A 14,591-nucleotide genomic window follows, 5' to 3' on the forward strand; every position below is an offset into this window, starting at 1 on the left:
TTCATAGAAGCTCTTCACAAGACCCAGCAACAGAATCCTCATAGAGAAAAAAAACTAAACCAGTTCTCCAACTTTGGTACTTTGACATAACCATTTAACTAGGTTATTCAGTTGTAAGCAAATAGTAGGGACAGGAGAACTCTGCAAAGGCTCAAATTTCAATAGATTAGAAGTCTGAAATACAGGTATCAGGGACAAAGCATTGTGTAACCAAGCAAACTTAAAGGAATAAATCAACCCTGTTGGTCTATTACCAGGTAATTATGAGGGTAAACTTTTATTAGGGAGCAAAACTGCATTAATCAAAGTCAGTTTAGTTAGAGTACATTTCCAGAATAATAGCTATTAACATTGGCCCGCAGGGCAAGCAATAATACCAGATTTAAGTTTTAAGCCTCTAGGGCTCAGTAATGTTATTCCACCTAAGTGATTGAGTGCGTTTACGTGGGAAGTTTAATTCCTCTTTAATTCAGAATTAAAATTAAATCTGATTTAAAATTAGTAAAAATTACCATGTAAACACCTAATTCCGAATGAAAATGGCCATTCCGAATTAAACTTAATTCCGAAGTAAGTAAGTGGCTGGTTTATTTATTCCGATTTTAAATCCGAATAGAATAATTCCGCGATCATGTATACACTCATTCCGCTTTAAATTAATTCTGGGCTGCGTCTGAAATTGCACACTTCCACCCTAATGAGTATGCAAAATGAGTATGCAAGATTTTTTAGTGCGTCCGAAACATTAGAACGTACTCAATATGCACTATCCATACTCATTCCGGAGAAATTTATTAGTGTGGATTGATGGACACTAGCTAAGCAGAAACTTCCCACAATGCAATGCAGCGGTGTTTGGTTGCTAAGTGCTTATAATATTCGTTTATAATAATAATATATAATGTCATCTTGTTTGGGCCAGGATAAACAGGAAATAGCGGAGCGGTGCTGCTACTGCTGCTGTGACACGTCACTTCCTCCCTACGGCAGGAAGTGACGTGTGCGCTCTTAATAGTACGTCCGAATTATTGCACACTACTGATATTTACTCAAAAGTGTGCCGAACTTAAGTATACTTTTTAGTATACTGTCTAGTATGGCATTTCGGACGCACCGCCGGTCTTTCTGCGCTGCTCGTTCCCTCGCCCGTTTGTCGCCATGACGCTTATATTCCGCGCTGGGCTTGTTTTCCAAACAAAGTTTCAAGATGGCAGCACGCAAATAGCTTGGAGGACCTGGAAATAATTAAAAGAACAGATGGCAGGAAACATAAAAATTGTGAGCTTTTCAAAGTTGTAGCGGGTAAGCGGCTAAGTTTGTTTTTCTTCCGGTAGACGTAACTTCCAGTAGACGTAACTTCCCCGATCCAATCAGAACCTTCCCAACCCCCAGACCTTAAGCCGAATTGGATAAAGCCGATCCAACGTGTTTTCCATGTAAACCTCAATTCGGAATTACTATTTCCATGTAAACTCGACGGAAAATAGTTTAATTTGGAATTATTTAATTCGGAATAATGAATTCCGAATTAAAAAACATCATGTAACCGTGGCCAGTGTGTGGATGAGACACTTTGTGTGTGTACCAAAACAGTATTGTAAAGGACTGTTAGAACAGCTTTGTCTTTCTGTTCACTGCTACGTTGTCGTAAGTCTTTACAAATCAACTACCACTATCGCTCCAAACTATTGCTATTTTGTCATAATTATACAAATTATGATCAAGTTCTTTTTTGTCTGTCGGTAATAGACTAATATAGCTAACTGGTAATAAAATATTTCTGTACAAACAGTCGTTTTTATATACTTATATTACGTATATAAAGGTAAGTTCATCTTGATTTGTCTGTAGGAGCCCTATCCACACCTATCCACATTTTTGAGTCTTGTAAAAGGCTTAAATTAGTCATTCACTCTGACATTACTACATTCCCTCCAGGCTAACATTAACAGCATATGTGCTGTAAATCTTTATTCCATTGAAACTCAAAAGTCTTTTTTCTCCTAATGAAACTCATTACTCATTACGATCTACAAATATACATAGGCTTGATTCAGCTCTGGAATAATATTAATCTAAGTTTGAAGACACAGGATGCATAAAAGTGACATTTCAATTAGCAGGGTGCGATACCTCAACATGGGTGGGAATAAAAAAAACATCTCAAGATGTTAGTAATGTAAAAATCTCAAGAGTCTCCTAACGATGCTAACCAAAGTGTTACATCATTTGCCACTGGTGGTGATTTCACACCCACAAGTAATTTCACTATTGACTTATGCAAAGCAAATTAACACTAGTGGGAAAATCTAGTGAGTAAATAGATGCAAAAGTTATCGAGAAGAGAAAATCACCATATCCACACATTAGCTAACTTGCAGGCAAAAAACAAAACAAATCAGGATAAATGACTTGTTAAAAGTTGTATCTGATTACAACAAGGAAACTGAAACCACTCAGGATGAGATGGAGAATAATTACAATTGATTGGGACAATAAATCAACAACGAAAGGAGAAACTCCACAGCTGTTGCTACGTTTTATGGGCAGTTTGCAGCTGCAGACCTGCACAGGAAAGTGAACTTTTTCACAGCATCGCTGCTTTCTGTGTGTTGAAAGCAATCCCAAAGTGCACATTTGTGGTCTATCTGTTTGAGTACAATGTTTGGTATGTGAAGGCGTGACTAATGCGTAGAAACACAATGTGGTATGCAACTATTTGATTCATTTATGCACTCGTTCAAGTAAGTTCAAAGCACAAGACAACATAAAGGAACTCTGTGCGTGTGAGTTTTTTGAATATGAATCAGTGTGCATGAGTAACGCATGCATGTACAGACAATCGAAAGAAAGCGAGTTCCTAAATGGCGTTAATGTGAGAGAATATGAGCACCATATTCAGTCGTGCAGCAGCCCTCATTAGCAAGACCAAACAAACAGGTCCATGCCTTTGGCTCACACAAAGACCACTTTGTTAGGGACCCCTAGCCACAAGAGTAGCAGCAGAGTGAGTTCAAGGCAACCAAAATGAAAGGTTTGCAAAGAGCTGAAAGTAGAGCAGAATGAGGAAGGGGGATGTTTCAATCGAATGTCCGCATTTATCATACAGTTTAACTATTCTGTTGAGCAGAAGGCTTTCACGCAGTAAACATGAAAAGCCTTTGTTTCCCAGGAAGAACTAGCACTGCAAAGCATGAACGCAAAATGAAGCTTGACATGTTATTACAACAAGTTCAGAAATGGAAAAAAGCCCAACTGCAATAGAAAAGCAATGATAAAAACAAAGATTTTGATGCCTACCTCAAGATCGTCTAATGATCGAGCGAGGCTGAGACGTTTGGCAGAACGACGTCTGGACGCTCGGACAACTCCTCGACCCCAAAATCTGGACCCCTGGATAAATGTTGAATACAGAGATGACTTAAACTTCTTACAAAGCTAAAAATATAATGTATTATGACTGATTCTGAAGTAAATAATACGTCTTAACTATAAGAGTTCTTGTGCAGTTTTATTGCTGAATTGATACAGATGACAGTTATTCTGAGGATGAAAATAAGACTAACATATGTCATCGTAGTCAAAATGAGAAGCCATTTAGAAGTGGGTTCATTTAGAAACAGGAATGTTCTCCCAAGTTTTTCAGATTTTATTATAAAAAGAATGTCTAACAAAAACCAGTATGAGAGATTGAACCACCATAAGATGCTGTGGTCTGAACATTCCAGCAGCCCTTGCTCTTATGATCAGAGAGGTTGTGCCTAATGTTTAAACTAGAGTTTAAGAATTGCAGATAATTACCACTGCATGACATGGGCTCTACCCTGTAATTTGCCTGGTTTCCTGTTCAAGATTGTCTTTGTGCTTATCTAAATCAAGATGGTGGACAAAGACACAATCCAGTTCTGACAAGAAACAGAAAAATACTTACCTTTTATATAAAATAATAATACTACTAATAATAATAATTATTATTATTATTAAAAAGTGGCAAACTACAGTAACTGCAGTAAATGGCAGTTGACAACATTTCAGAAGCATGACATTATGAAGCACTGCATATACCTTTTTACTTCGTTTTTCTTTTTTCTTTCTTTGATTTCCCACAAATCTAATTTGCCAACATGCAGACTGATTGGAGCCGTCTTTGTAGGGAAATGAAATTACTTCTAAGGTTTTGCCCATAGAGCTCCCTGTTATCCTGAGAGAAGCATATCGCCGGGACTGTGTGGATACATGGGGACATCTTGTGGGCAAAGAAGAAACCAACAACAACAGGAAAACCAGGATGTCCTCTCATATCCATGTTTAGAACGATGATGTCATTGATTTACAGCAAGAATTACTTTAGCTGAATTCACAATCGCCCCTTAAACTATTGAACCAGTGGTATGGTATTTTATTTTAGGTACCACCAAGGAAAAACACTTACTAACGCGTGTTTTATGTAGAGAAACTCACTCCCTTGTGAATATTGAATATTTCCTGTATGGCCAAGTCAAAAAGTACAGAAACAGATGTTCTTGTATCCGTGCAGACACGGTTACAATCAAGGGATTCACATCCAGCGAGAATAAAAATTTCTGAATTAGACATTGCTGAAACTTTTAGCTGCAAAGGGATCTGAAAAGTATATTATAAAATATTTTCACGCAAGTTCAAAGTACAAAAAGACGAGAAAGCTCAGCTCACATTAAGCTGGACTGTTAGCATTACTAAGTGGACCAAATATTATTAATTTCCTTAATTACTTTATGACAAAGACTGTATGATGCAAAGACAGAAATATAAATAAACTTATGTTTGATAAAAACCAACTGTCCGTGAACATACAAAAGTAAAAACAATGATATATGCAGATGTCTTGAACAACGAATTTAAACCCCAGCTGCAGATTCTGGCTTTAAAATGATTTAAAAAGAAACTGTGTGTTCCTTACGTTTTTATTGCTGCCATCTGTTCGTTGTTTTTCCCTGTGTTCGAGGAACCTTTTGGTCCACTCCTCTCTGGGAGGCAGCATCGCAACATCTGTTGACTGGAGCTTGTCTGAGGGCATCTGGCTCATTGGAGGGTCCACTTTATTTCCACCGGAGCTACAATTAATGTTAATGGTGGGTGTCTCTTGAGGTAGCGAATCATTATTTAGGACTTTAGGCCACTTTGGCTTTGAGAACCACCTTTGGCTTCCTCTGAGAGGATCTCCAAAGAAGTTTGGCTTCTTCCCCAAAGGTAGTGGAGGGGGTGGGGGCTTAAACTGGAACTCCAGCCTGGGTGGAGGACCTCCATAAAAGCTCATCAGAGAATCTGGGCCAGGTAGTGACTCCGAAAGGGAATGTGTGCTGGCCCTCTTCTCCAGATTAAGTATTTGGTCATTTTTGGAGAGATTTATTGGGGTGAAGTCTCCGGTCGGAGGATAATCCCATGGACAGCTGGGGAGGTGGGCCCCAGGATGGTTTCGGATTTCAGAAGGGAAATCCCTGTCTGTTCTCTCAGCGGGAGGAGAAGCATTTCCAATACCACTGTCCCCGTTGCTGCTGGCACTGCCTTGTTTGCCAGCACGGTTATTCTCCTTGAGATGCTGCTGAGCCTCTGTGTCCAGTTTGACTCTCAGCCTTTCCACCACCTCTCCCATGTCGCTGTAAAGGACTGTTACAAAGTGTAGGACATCTTGAGGAGTATGAGGAAACTCCAGGCAGCCCAAGGCATCGGGATCTGGAGTGCAATCAAAACCAAAGCGGCCGGCAATCCCTATGTGGTCATCGTGGTTTCCCAGCTCCGGGTCAATAAAAAATACATGGCAGGAGGCGCGCAGAGGGCCATCCTCTGGCACGCGCCCATTGATGACATGAGCAGTGGTGACCAGGCAAAAGAAACGTGGATCTTCAGCACACAGAGCTCCTAAAACGAGGTTCTCGGCAGGGAAGGCAGCCAAAACCGCTCCAGTGTCATCGCAGAGACGAATGCAATCAAACATGATCTTCATCATTACCAAAGTATGGGTATCCTGCTCCAACCCCAGTTGTCGAATTCTCTCCCGAATGGCTTTTAAACAGTCTTCCTCTGGATCTCTAGTGTTTAAAATCAGCTCAGTGGAGCTCAAGTAGCCCACCACCAAAGTCATGTTTAAATTAGGCCAGTCTGGGTTAACTTCATCAGTGTCTGTATAAACAGAGTCTGTATCTTTCCCTGTGGTCATTTCTTCCTTTGATCGCCCAGCTAAAACACTCCACTGTTGTGACCATTGCGACATATCAGGCTCCGAAACCGGCCGCTGTTTAATAGCGACAGCATGGTTGGGATTAAAGGAGGAATTGCTCGCATCATCTGAAATGGTGCGAAGAACACCCGCCTTTTGGAAAACACCACCTTTCGGAGCAAATCCAAATTTTGCATCATTAAGGATGGGATTTCCCATCAATCGACCTTCTGTGTGCACCACCAAGCGCAAGGGTCCTTTGCAGCTGCCAATCAGCTCCACCACGGTCTCATGTGATGCAGTGGACACATCAGTTGCGTTGATGGCCATGATGCGATCTCCTTGTTTGAGCCCCACCATGTGAGCGGGGCTCCCCTCCATGATGCCACTCAGCAGACAAGGCCTCTGTCCTGAAATAGTAAAGCCATATCCCGCCCGGCCGCGGATGATCTCTGCACTCCTGAGGTCTCCAGCTGTACTCCAGTCCAGACGCCTCCTTGCACCCTCAGGCTGTCCCTGTATCCCCATCTTTGTTTTAGGGAGGTGTGGGAACTGGAACACTTGCAGATAACCAACACTATTGTGTTGTTGTCATCCTACAGAAAGATCAATTAAATAGTTAGTTTGCAGTGCATCAACTTACACAAAAATAGAACAATCATCAGGAGATAATTAGTATGTATGTATGTATGTATGTATGTATGTATGCATGTATGTATGTATGTATGTATGTATGTATGTATGCATGCATGCATGCATGCATGCATGCATGCATGCATGCATGCATGCATGCATGCATGTATGTATACTTTTACGGAGCTGCTGACTAATCTCATTGTACCATTATAATAATAATAAAAATAATAATAACTTATACTTATATAGCGCCTTTCAAGGTAACCAAGGTCGCTTTACAGAGGGGGGATATTATAATGATAATAAAGGCTTTCTATTCTATATTTTTTTTTTCTCTGAATATATATATTTTTTTATTTTAAAGTTTATTTAACAGGGACGATACATACACATTGTCACAAAAAATGAAAAATGTGATGCATGCAAGACGTCTAGCTTCAGCTAATTTGCAGTCTTTGTCCCTGGTCAGGCAAAAGAAGGATAAAAGATACTGAATATAAAATACAATAATACAAATACAGTGAATAATGCAGTGAATAGATATCATACACAAATAAATACAGCTCCAAAATTTTGTTTAAAAATTGCACAAGTTAAATACATTAAACATTAATAAAATACTGTACTGACAATGACTTGAAAGTTAATGTTCGCATTTCTGCTGCTGCTTAAGCCAATGTTTAGCTTTGGCACTAAACATCCTTAATTCTGTTTGGGATTTTATTTCTGGTGGTAAAGAATTCCATAGGTGTGTACCCAGCACTGAAAGGGATGACTGACCAAATGTTGTCCTGCATCTTCTAATTTTACAATTTTGGTTGCTCATGCTCCTTGTCATTGTCCCACAGTTGTCTGCTTTAATAAAGATCTGTGACATTGCTATATATATATATATATGTGTGTGTATGTTAGTTTAAAACGTTATTTTAAGGATCCACTGTATCTTTTAGATTGCATGTTAACCTACAGTAGCTAAAGGCATAACATTGTTTATTTTATAGCTATTAGAGACAAATCTTGACTATAATCAAACAAAAGTAGCCCCTTTATACTTTCTGATAACAACTTATTGTAATAGTGAAAGCTTAATTCAGGCAATGTAATAAAAAGAGAATCAATAAACACTTTAAATGCAACGTTCACATTTAAAACACACAAACAGGCCTCAGTGTAAATGTGTTATTCTAGCTCACTTAATTTCCCTCACTTACTCAACAAAACAATTTAATAATGGCAACAATACTGACATCAATCTGATTTTAGCAATTACCTGTCAGATATAAGAAAAGGGCAGCCTGGATGTCCAGACAGCTTGACTATTGCTCTGATTCAGTCGTCCATCCCCCATGCCAGCTGCTTCCATTCACCACCGCTTTAACAACAACCACTTGGTTTCGGTCAACCAAAGTGGACTTTTCACAATATTTATAATAGTAAACTCACCACTAGACTCAACTTTTCCAGTTCATATTACTTTTTCAAACACGAAAGCTGCTTAATTTTGTCTAGCCGTAAACATTTAAACAAAGTTATCTTTCTTCTGACAGTCAACACAATAAAAAACTAATAAAGAACAAAATTCGTGTCTTTACCTATTCCAGCGTTCAATACTTTCCACAAAAAAAAAACCCCTCTTCGTCTTACGGTCGTCTTTCTGAAACTCCTCACGTTTACATGTTCACTTTACGCCCATGTTTGTACTTATTTACAACATTTGCCGTGATTCTGTCGTCCATATGGCAACGCACGAGCCCTCCTCCCTCCATTCATCACAAAAGCGTCTTTCATCGTAACCATGGCAGCGTAACGTCTCGGACCACGTGACCTCTCCTCCTGGCCAATCACAACGCCACAACATTTAATATTCAAACAAATGGAGACACGCTATTGGCTGACACCGGCAGCGGTTGACAGTGTTTAGTTTGCGCTTAAGTACATACAAATAAAAGCTGAGAACCTTTGATAAGTAGTCGCACCACAATATATAATCTCCTGCTTCAAAACTTCACTTTAAATCTTACATAAATTCCCCCGAAAAAAGCATTTAAATATCCATGACGTACTGTATAATGTAGAGCAGAGGTGAGTATCTACAGTAACAGCACGATTTGATAAGTGTAAAGTCCTACCCATGTGTGTGTTAATGGTATTCCTCAGCTATTCCCGTGGGTCTCTGCAGGTCTGTTGCACACTGATGCCACCGGTGCTGTGTAAACTAAACACTGACTGGCGGTCAAAGGGCGGCAACGGCTGCAGTTTTACTACACGTGTGCATTTAAATCACACACGGGAACACCAGCTATTTGTTCCGAGGTCACGTGACTGCAGGATCATTAATAGACTGTGGCAGACACTTTGAATCACAAGTGGTTTAAAATATAAAAACCCTAACCTTAGTAATCACTATGTAAAATTACATGAATATAAAATCAACAACCACAAAGCATGAAGTCAAATTAAATTAAATGCAGTAAATATGGATTTAGGTCATTCACTTACTTATTCTAGTACCCCCCCCTCCAAAAAAAAAACCCAGAAGATTTGAGCCAGATTTGTAAGACTTTTATTCATTACAACTAAATGAGATGTTCTGTGTATTTCATAAGCCGAAAGCCTTTTTCTTCTACTCTTTTATCAGTCACCGTCAGTGATCTGCCTTTTTCACTCAAGGTGAAAAAGGAAGCAAACGTGTCCTTGAGAAACAAGTTTCTCTTAATGTTGCCATTATGCGAAAAAACTGACTTCTGCAGAAGCTTCAGATGCATTTTTTTCCTTGACATGGAATACTGTTTATTTTGGTGTTGTTGCCATTTTGTGGCATCTTATTTCCAAAGAACTCAATAGCACTTGATTGCTGCGTCTATGGTGCTACACATGACACCTTTCTAATATGTAATTATCCAGTCAGAGTATAAAAATGATGTGCAATACTTTGCAAGATCGCTGCTCCCACAGTAATTTAATGGAATACTTGGCAAGTTGTCAAAGAAGATTTGATAGAACTAGTCTTAATCAAAAACTCACATTAAATACGGATTTACTGTAGATTTGATAGCATCAACACATTTATTTCAAGTTTTTAAGATGATTATACCCTATAAATGATATTCAGACACCTTTTTGAAAAATGTTAAATCATATTTTAGGACACAACAATATCATCTATGCATTTGGAGGAGTTATAATTTTAACACAATATACCTTTAAGATGCTTGTTACAGTGAAATCCAAAATAAAATACATATTTTCCTTTAACAAGGCTTTAGGTGAGGATGTTCAACAATCCATCCCAAACAATTTTAAGATTTCCCTGAATCTTTTGTGGCACTTGGAGCCCATGCAGCGGACGGGGTGGAGGGAGGCTGGATCATCTTCTCCAAGAGGTTCATCATCCTCTCCTGCAGCTGCAGACACTGGACCTGGAGGAGGTTCTGTTGCTGCATGGCCCGACGGATCTCTCTGCACGTCTCCTCTACGGCCCGGCTCGACCTCTTTTGTTGCTGTAGCATGGCCTGCATGACCTGCAGTTTCCTCCTCTTCATGGACAGGCGCCTGTTGGAATGCTTCCTCCTGGCAGAGAAAGGATGGGAGCTGGAAAACCACAGAAGAAACCTTTCAGAGCAGATTCAGTATCCCGGTGATATTAATCTCAATACTGAGCTGAAAGAAGAGTGCATATCAATAATGCTTTTACACTCACTCAGTACTTTTTAAAACTCTTGTCAGTGATATTTGTCATATAAAATAGTATGCAGTTACTCATTACATTATTTATGATTATTTTCTATGTATTATAGCATACAGTTTATAAATAAAGGTATTCTAGTTATTCACAGCTTTTATAAAACATCAATAATAAATATGCCAGTTGATTACCAGCAGAAGTGTCAAGTAACGAAGTACAAATACTTCGTTACCTTACTTAAGTAGAAATTTTGGTTATCTATACTTCACTGGAGTAATTATTTTTCAGACGACTTTTTACTTTTACTCCTTACATTTTCACACAATTATCTGTACTTTTTACTCCTTACATTTTAAAAACAGCCTCGTTACTCTATATAATTTCGGCCTTTAAAAAAAACTATCCAGTTAAATTGCTCCATCCGGATAGAGTGAATTTGGTTGTGGTTGTTTCAGATGTTCTTGTCCAGTTTTGTTCTTACATCCGTTCCCTCAGATTCCTGCAACTAAACTTGGATGTACATTCCAATAAAGGTTAGGATAAATGATAACATGCCTCTGAAGTTTGACTTTTTGCACCATTACAATACTTATAGGCAACTAGTCATCATATCTCCTGCTCTCTGAAACACATGTTAATGCTCAATAGTACACATATATGGTTCTTTAATATATTTGCATTATACTAAGATACATTCATTTTCAATGGCTTTTGTCCTTAATGGCTTTTTTCCCCCTTACATTACTTTTACTTTTATACTTTAAGTAGTTTTGAAACCAGTACTTTTATACTTTTACTTGAGTAAAAAACTTGAGTTGATACTTCAACTTCTACAGGAGTATTTTTAAACTCTAGTATCTATACTTCTACCTGAGTAATGAATGTGAATACCAGAGGTGGGTAGTAACGAGTTACATTTACTCCGTTACATTTACTTGAGTAAGTTTTGGGAAATGTTGTACTTTTAGGAGTAGTTTTGAATCACTATAGTTTTTACTAGTAGATTTGTGAAGAAGAAACTGTTCCTCTTACTCCGCTACATTAGGCTACGTTGAGCTTGTTACTTTTCTTTTATCCCTTTTATCCGCGTACGCGTCAATCTCATGACATCACTGAGTGATTCTTTGGGAAAAATGTTTGTTTTTGCATGTTTTGTCACATTTACACAGACTCAAACACACACAGAGTTTCTATGAGTTAATGTTTGTTCTAGTTCTGCCTGGTTAAAAAAGAAAAGTACAAAGGCTTGAAATTTTGTGCTACTTGTGCTTAATTTATTTTTTTTTTTATTTTACTTATTTTATTAAAGTACTTGAATTTACTTTAAGATTATTTTAATTTAAGCTATTTTTTTTTATTAATTGTATTTTATTTTATTATTGTATTGATTTAATTTGCCTGAAGATGATTATTTTGTACTTTTGTCTGTTTGAATGGTTGTGTTAAAAAAATAAATCAGACGTTACTCAACAGTTACTCAGTACTTGAGTAGTTTTTTCACCAAGTACTTTTTTACTTTTACTCAAATAATTATTTGGATGACTACTTTTTACTTCTACTTGAGTCATATTATTCTGAAGTAACAGTACTTTTACTTGAGTACAATTTTTGGCTACTCTACCCAGCTCTGGTGAATACTGAAGACACCTCTGATTACCAGCAGAAAACAAAGGTGATTAAAAGAAACTCATGTAAAAACTGCGCCTTGACATTCTGCTTGTTACCTGGATCCCTGCGTGTTGTCGCTGTCAGAGCTCAAAGAGTCCAGCTCTTGTTTGATCTCCATCTCGTCTGAGGAGCCGGTGTACTCTGGCAGGAACCCCATCGTGCCGTCCTCTCCCTGGGACAGGATGTTCTCTGTGGACTGGGAAGAAGTGGAGGGCCCTGCGGTGGGGGACTGGAGCTCCAGCGAAGTCACCCTGCCGTTCTCCACCGGTTTGGTGAGGATCTTTTCAATGGGCTTGTAGTAAGGCCAGTCAGGGAGCTCGGTAGATTCGCCGGCCGTAGCTTTCAGGCGCCTGCGAGAGCAAAAAATAGAGTTTTTATAGCCATGCAAACATCTGGAAATTGCAGGCAAACGACGAGTGTGGATGTGGAGCAACTTGCCTGTACTGGAAAGACATGTTGGTGATTTTCATCTTGATCTCTTCTTTGAAGCGCTGCTCTCCGGTCAGCTGGAAGAACCTTTGGGACATCTTCTCGTACACCTTGGCGTTCCTCTTGCTCATTTTCAGTTCGTTGTGGAATTCCTCCCAAACGTACAAGAGAGCTTTCATTTCGCCATCGGTCCAGTTCGGGGCCCGCCGGTGTTTCTCACTGTGGCCTGGCATCAGGTAGCTGAAACCATCATCTGCTGCCATTTTTTGCAATGGTTCTCTAGGCCCCTGCAGATTTTGTTTTGCAGAGATGTGGATCTTTAAAGCTGGATTTGAAAGTCTTTTTACTGTGCTATGAGCTGATTTGAAGTCTGCAATAAGGGAGGGATACATGCAAGAATGCACACAAACCACCGTCCTGCCTGTGCCCTTCCCCCTAGCCTAGCTGAAAGAGGACTCAAAATGGGGCCTAAGGCAGGAGAGGAATCCGGTTAAAAGCTTTTAATGCTGCATGATGTCACAGTGACATCAAGTTGCCTTGGCAACGGTGAGAGGGGTCCTTTATTTTCCCTCCCCTTTCCCTTAACCACTCCCTTCCTCTCTCTTTTGCCCTCCATTCTGCTCCACTGGCAGCACAAAAAGCTTTTAGCTGAAAGGCAGCAGTGTGAGCGCAGAAGATTGCTGACAGTTTTGAAACATGAGCCTCTGGGGGAAGGGGGGGAGGGGGGGGGGGTGTGAGAGCCGAGACCACGGATATGTGTTTCCCTGGCAACGAGGCAATGGACTTGGTAGTCGTCCAACACGCTGCTCCATTTAAAAGCTTTTAATAATAGACAAGTCGCTTTGAGACGGCGGAGAGGGAGGATTTGCTTTATCTGGAATCGTGCAGGGAAGGAGTAAACAGCTCCAGCTTCCAGTTTACACCTCAAAAGCGAGCAGAGACGGGAAGAAAGTGTGATGCACTCTAGGTGGGAAATACAGGGGGAGAGACATCAGAGCAAAAAAAATAAAAATGGCAACATGTGGTGATGAGCTGTGGGCAGATCTGCTGAGGAACACGACATGCTGCCCCGTGTAATCCTCCCTCTTTGCATAGCTGTGGGTGGTAGACAATAGAGCCGTCAGGAGGGGGGGTTCTCTGACCACACGAAGTCCCCTCCCCCTTAAGAGGGGGGGGGTCCTCCAAATACACACACTGTAAAAACACACATCTCCCATTTTATGTGCATTTCTTCCCTCCTATTTATCACTCCCCTTTCTCCCTTTATGCCTCCTTCAAGAACGACTCTGTCTGCACTGAAGCCTCGCTATGGTACAGAGAAACACCAGTCGACTGTGTCTTTGCAGCACTTTGCCTCATGCTGGCTCTGTCCATATGGTACGACGGAGTATTAGGGCCAAACTAAGACGGAAAAAAAAAAAGTCATAATAATATGAGAATAAAGTCGTAAAATAACGAGAATAAAGTCGTAATATTTTGAGAATAAAGGCGTAATATTACGAGAATAAAATATATTATAAATATATGAATATAACTTCACAAGATGCTCAATATTCCTCATTTTAACACAGGGAGAAGATGCTCTTCCTGTTAGAGTTCTCATAAATTATATTCTCATAATATTACGACTTTATTCTTATAATATTACGACTTTATTCTCATAAATTACGACTTTATTCTCGTAATATTACGACTTTATTCCCGTAATGTTACGACTTTATTCTATTACGACTTTATTCTCGTAATATTATGACTTTATTCTCGTAATATTATGACTTTATTCTCGTAATATTACAACTTTATTCTATTACGACTTTATTCTCGTAATATTACGACTTTATTTTCGTAATATTACGACTTTATTCTCATAATATTATGACTTTATTCTATTACGACTTTATTCTCGCGACATTATGACTTTATTCCCGTAATGTTACCACTTTATTCTCGTAATATTATGAATTTATTCTCGTAATA

The 14,591-nt window shown here is 39.3% G+C and overlaps 2 protein-coding genes across 3 annotated transcripts in view; both read right to left on the minus strand.

Moving 5' to 3' along the window:
- The window catches only part of rgs12a (regulator of G protein signaling 12a), a 55,397-nt gene extending 46,882 nt beyond the window's left edge, over window positions 1-8,515 (minus strand). Inside the window, 3 exon segments of the mRNA XM_061709663.1 lie at window positions 3,301-3,393; window positions 4,940-6,792; window positions 8,425-8,515. Coding sequence (XP_061565647.1) covers window positions 3,301-3,393; window positions 4,940-6,724 — 1,878 coding nt within the window. The 5' untranslated portion in view covers window positions 6,725-6,792; window positions 8,425-8,515.
- An 898-nt stretch (window positions 8,516-9,413) lies between these two features.
- Window positions 9,414-13,215, minus strand: msantd1 (Myb/SANT-like DNA-binding domain containing 1). 2 transcript variants are annotated; one of them, XM_061709646.1, is made up of 3 exons: window positions 12,624-13,215; window positions 12,242-12,535; window positions 9,414-10,402 (listed from the first exon to the last, which is right to left on the minus strand). In XM_061709646.1, the coding sequence occupies exons 1-3, from the start codon at window positions 13,004-13,006 to the stop codon at window positions 10,132-10,134; spliced, it is 948 nt and encodes a 315-aa protein (XP_061565630.1). In that variant the 5' UTR covers window positions 13,007-13,215; the 3' UTR covers window positions 9,414-10,131. The 2 variants fall into 2 exon arrangements, with proteins under 2 accessions (XP_061565630.1, XP_061565628.1); XM_061709644.1 differs by having other exon boundaries at window positions 9,414-10,423.
- Between the last annotated feature and the right edge of the window lie 1,376 nt (window positions 13,216-14,591).

The sequence above is a fragment of the Cololabis saira genome, chromosome 20 (genome assembly GCF_033807715.1).
Source record: "Cololabis saira isolate AMF1-May2022 chromosome 20, fColSai1.1, whole genome shotgun sequence".
Taxonomy (NCBI): Eukaryota; Metazoa; Chordata; class Actinopteri; order Beloniformes; family Belonidae; genus Cololabis; species Cololabis saira.

Bases quoted from the DNA above. Each gene is read 5' to 3' on its own strand.
- msantd1 (XM_061709644.1), bottom strand. From the start codon at position 13,006: ATGTATCCCTCCCTTATTGCAGACTTCAAATCAGCTCATAGCACAGTA. The intron at 12,536-12,623 runs GCAAGTTGCTCC...TTGCTCTCGCAG, and splicing joins AACATGTCTTTCCAGTACAG to GCGCCTGAAAGCTACGGCCG. The intron at 10,424-12,241 runs GTAACAAGCAGA...GTGGTTTTCCAG, and splicing joins GACAACACGCAGGGATCCAG to CTCCCATCCTTTCTCTGCCA.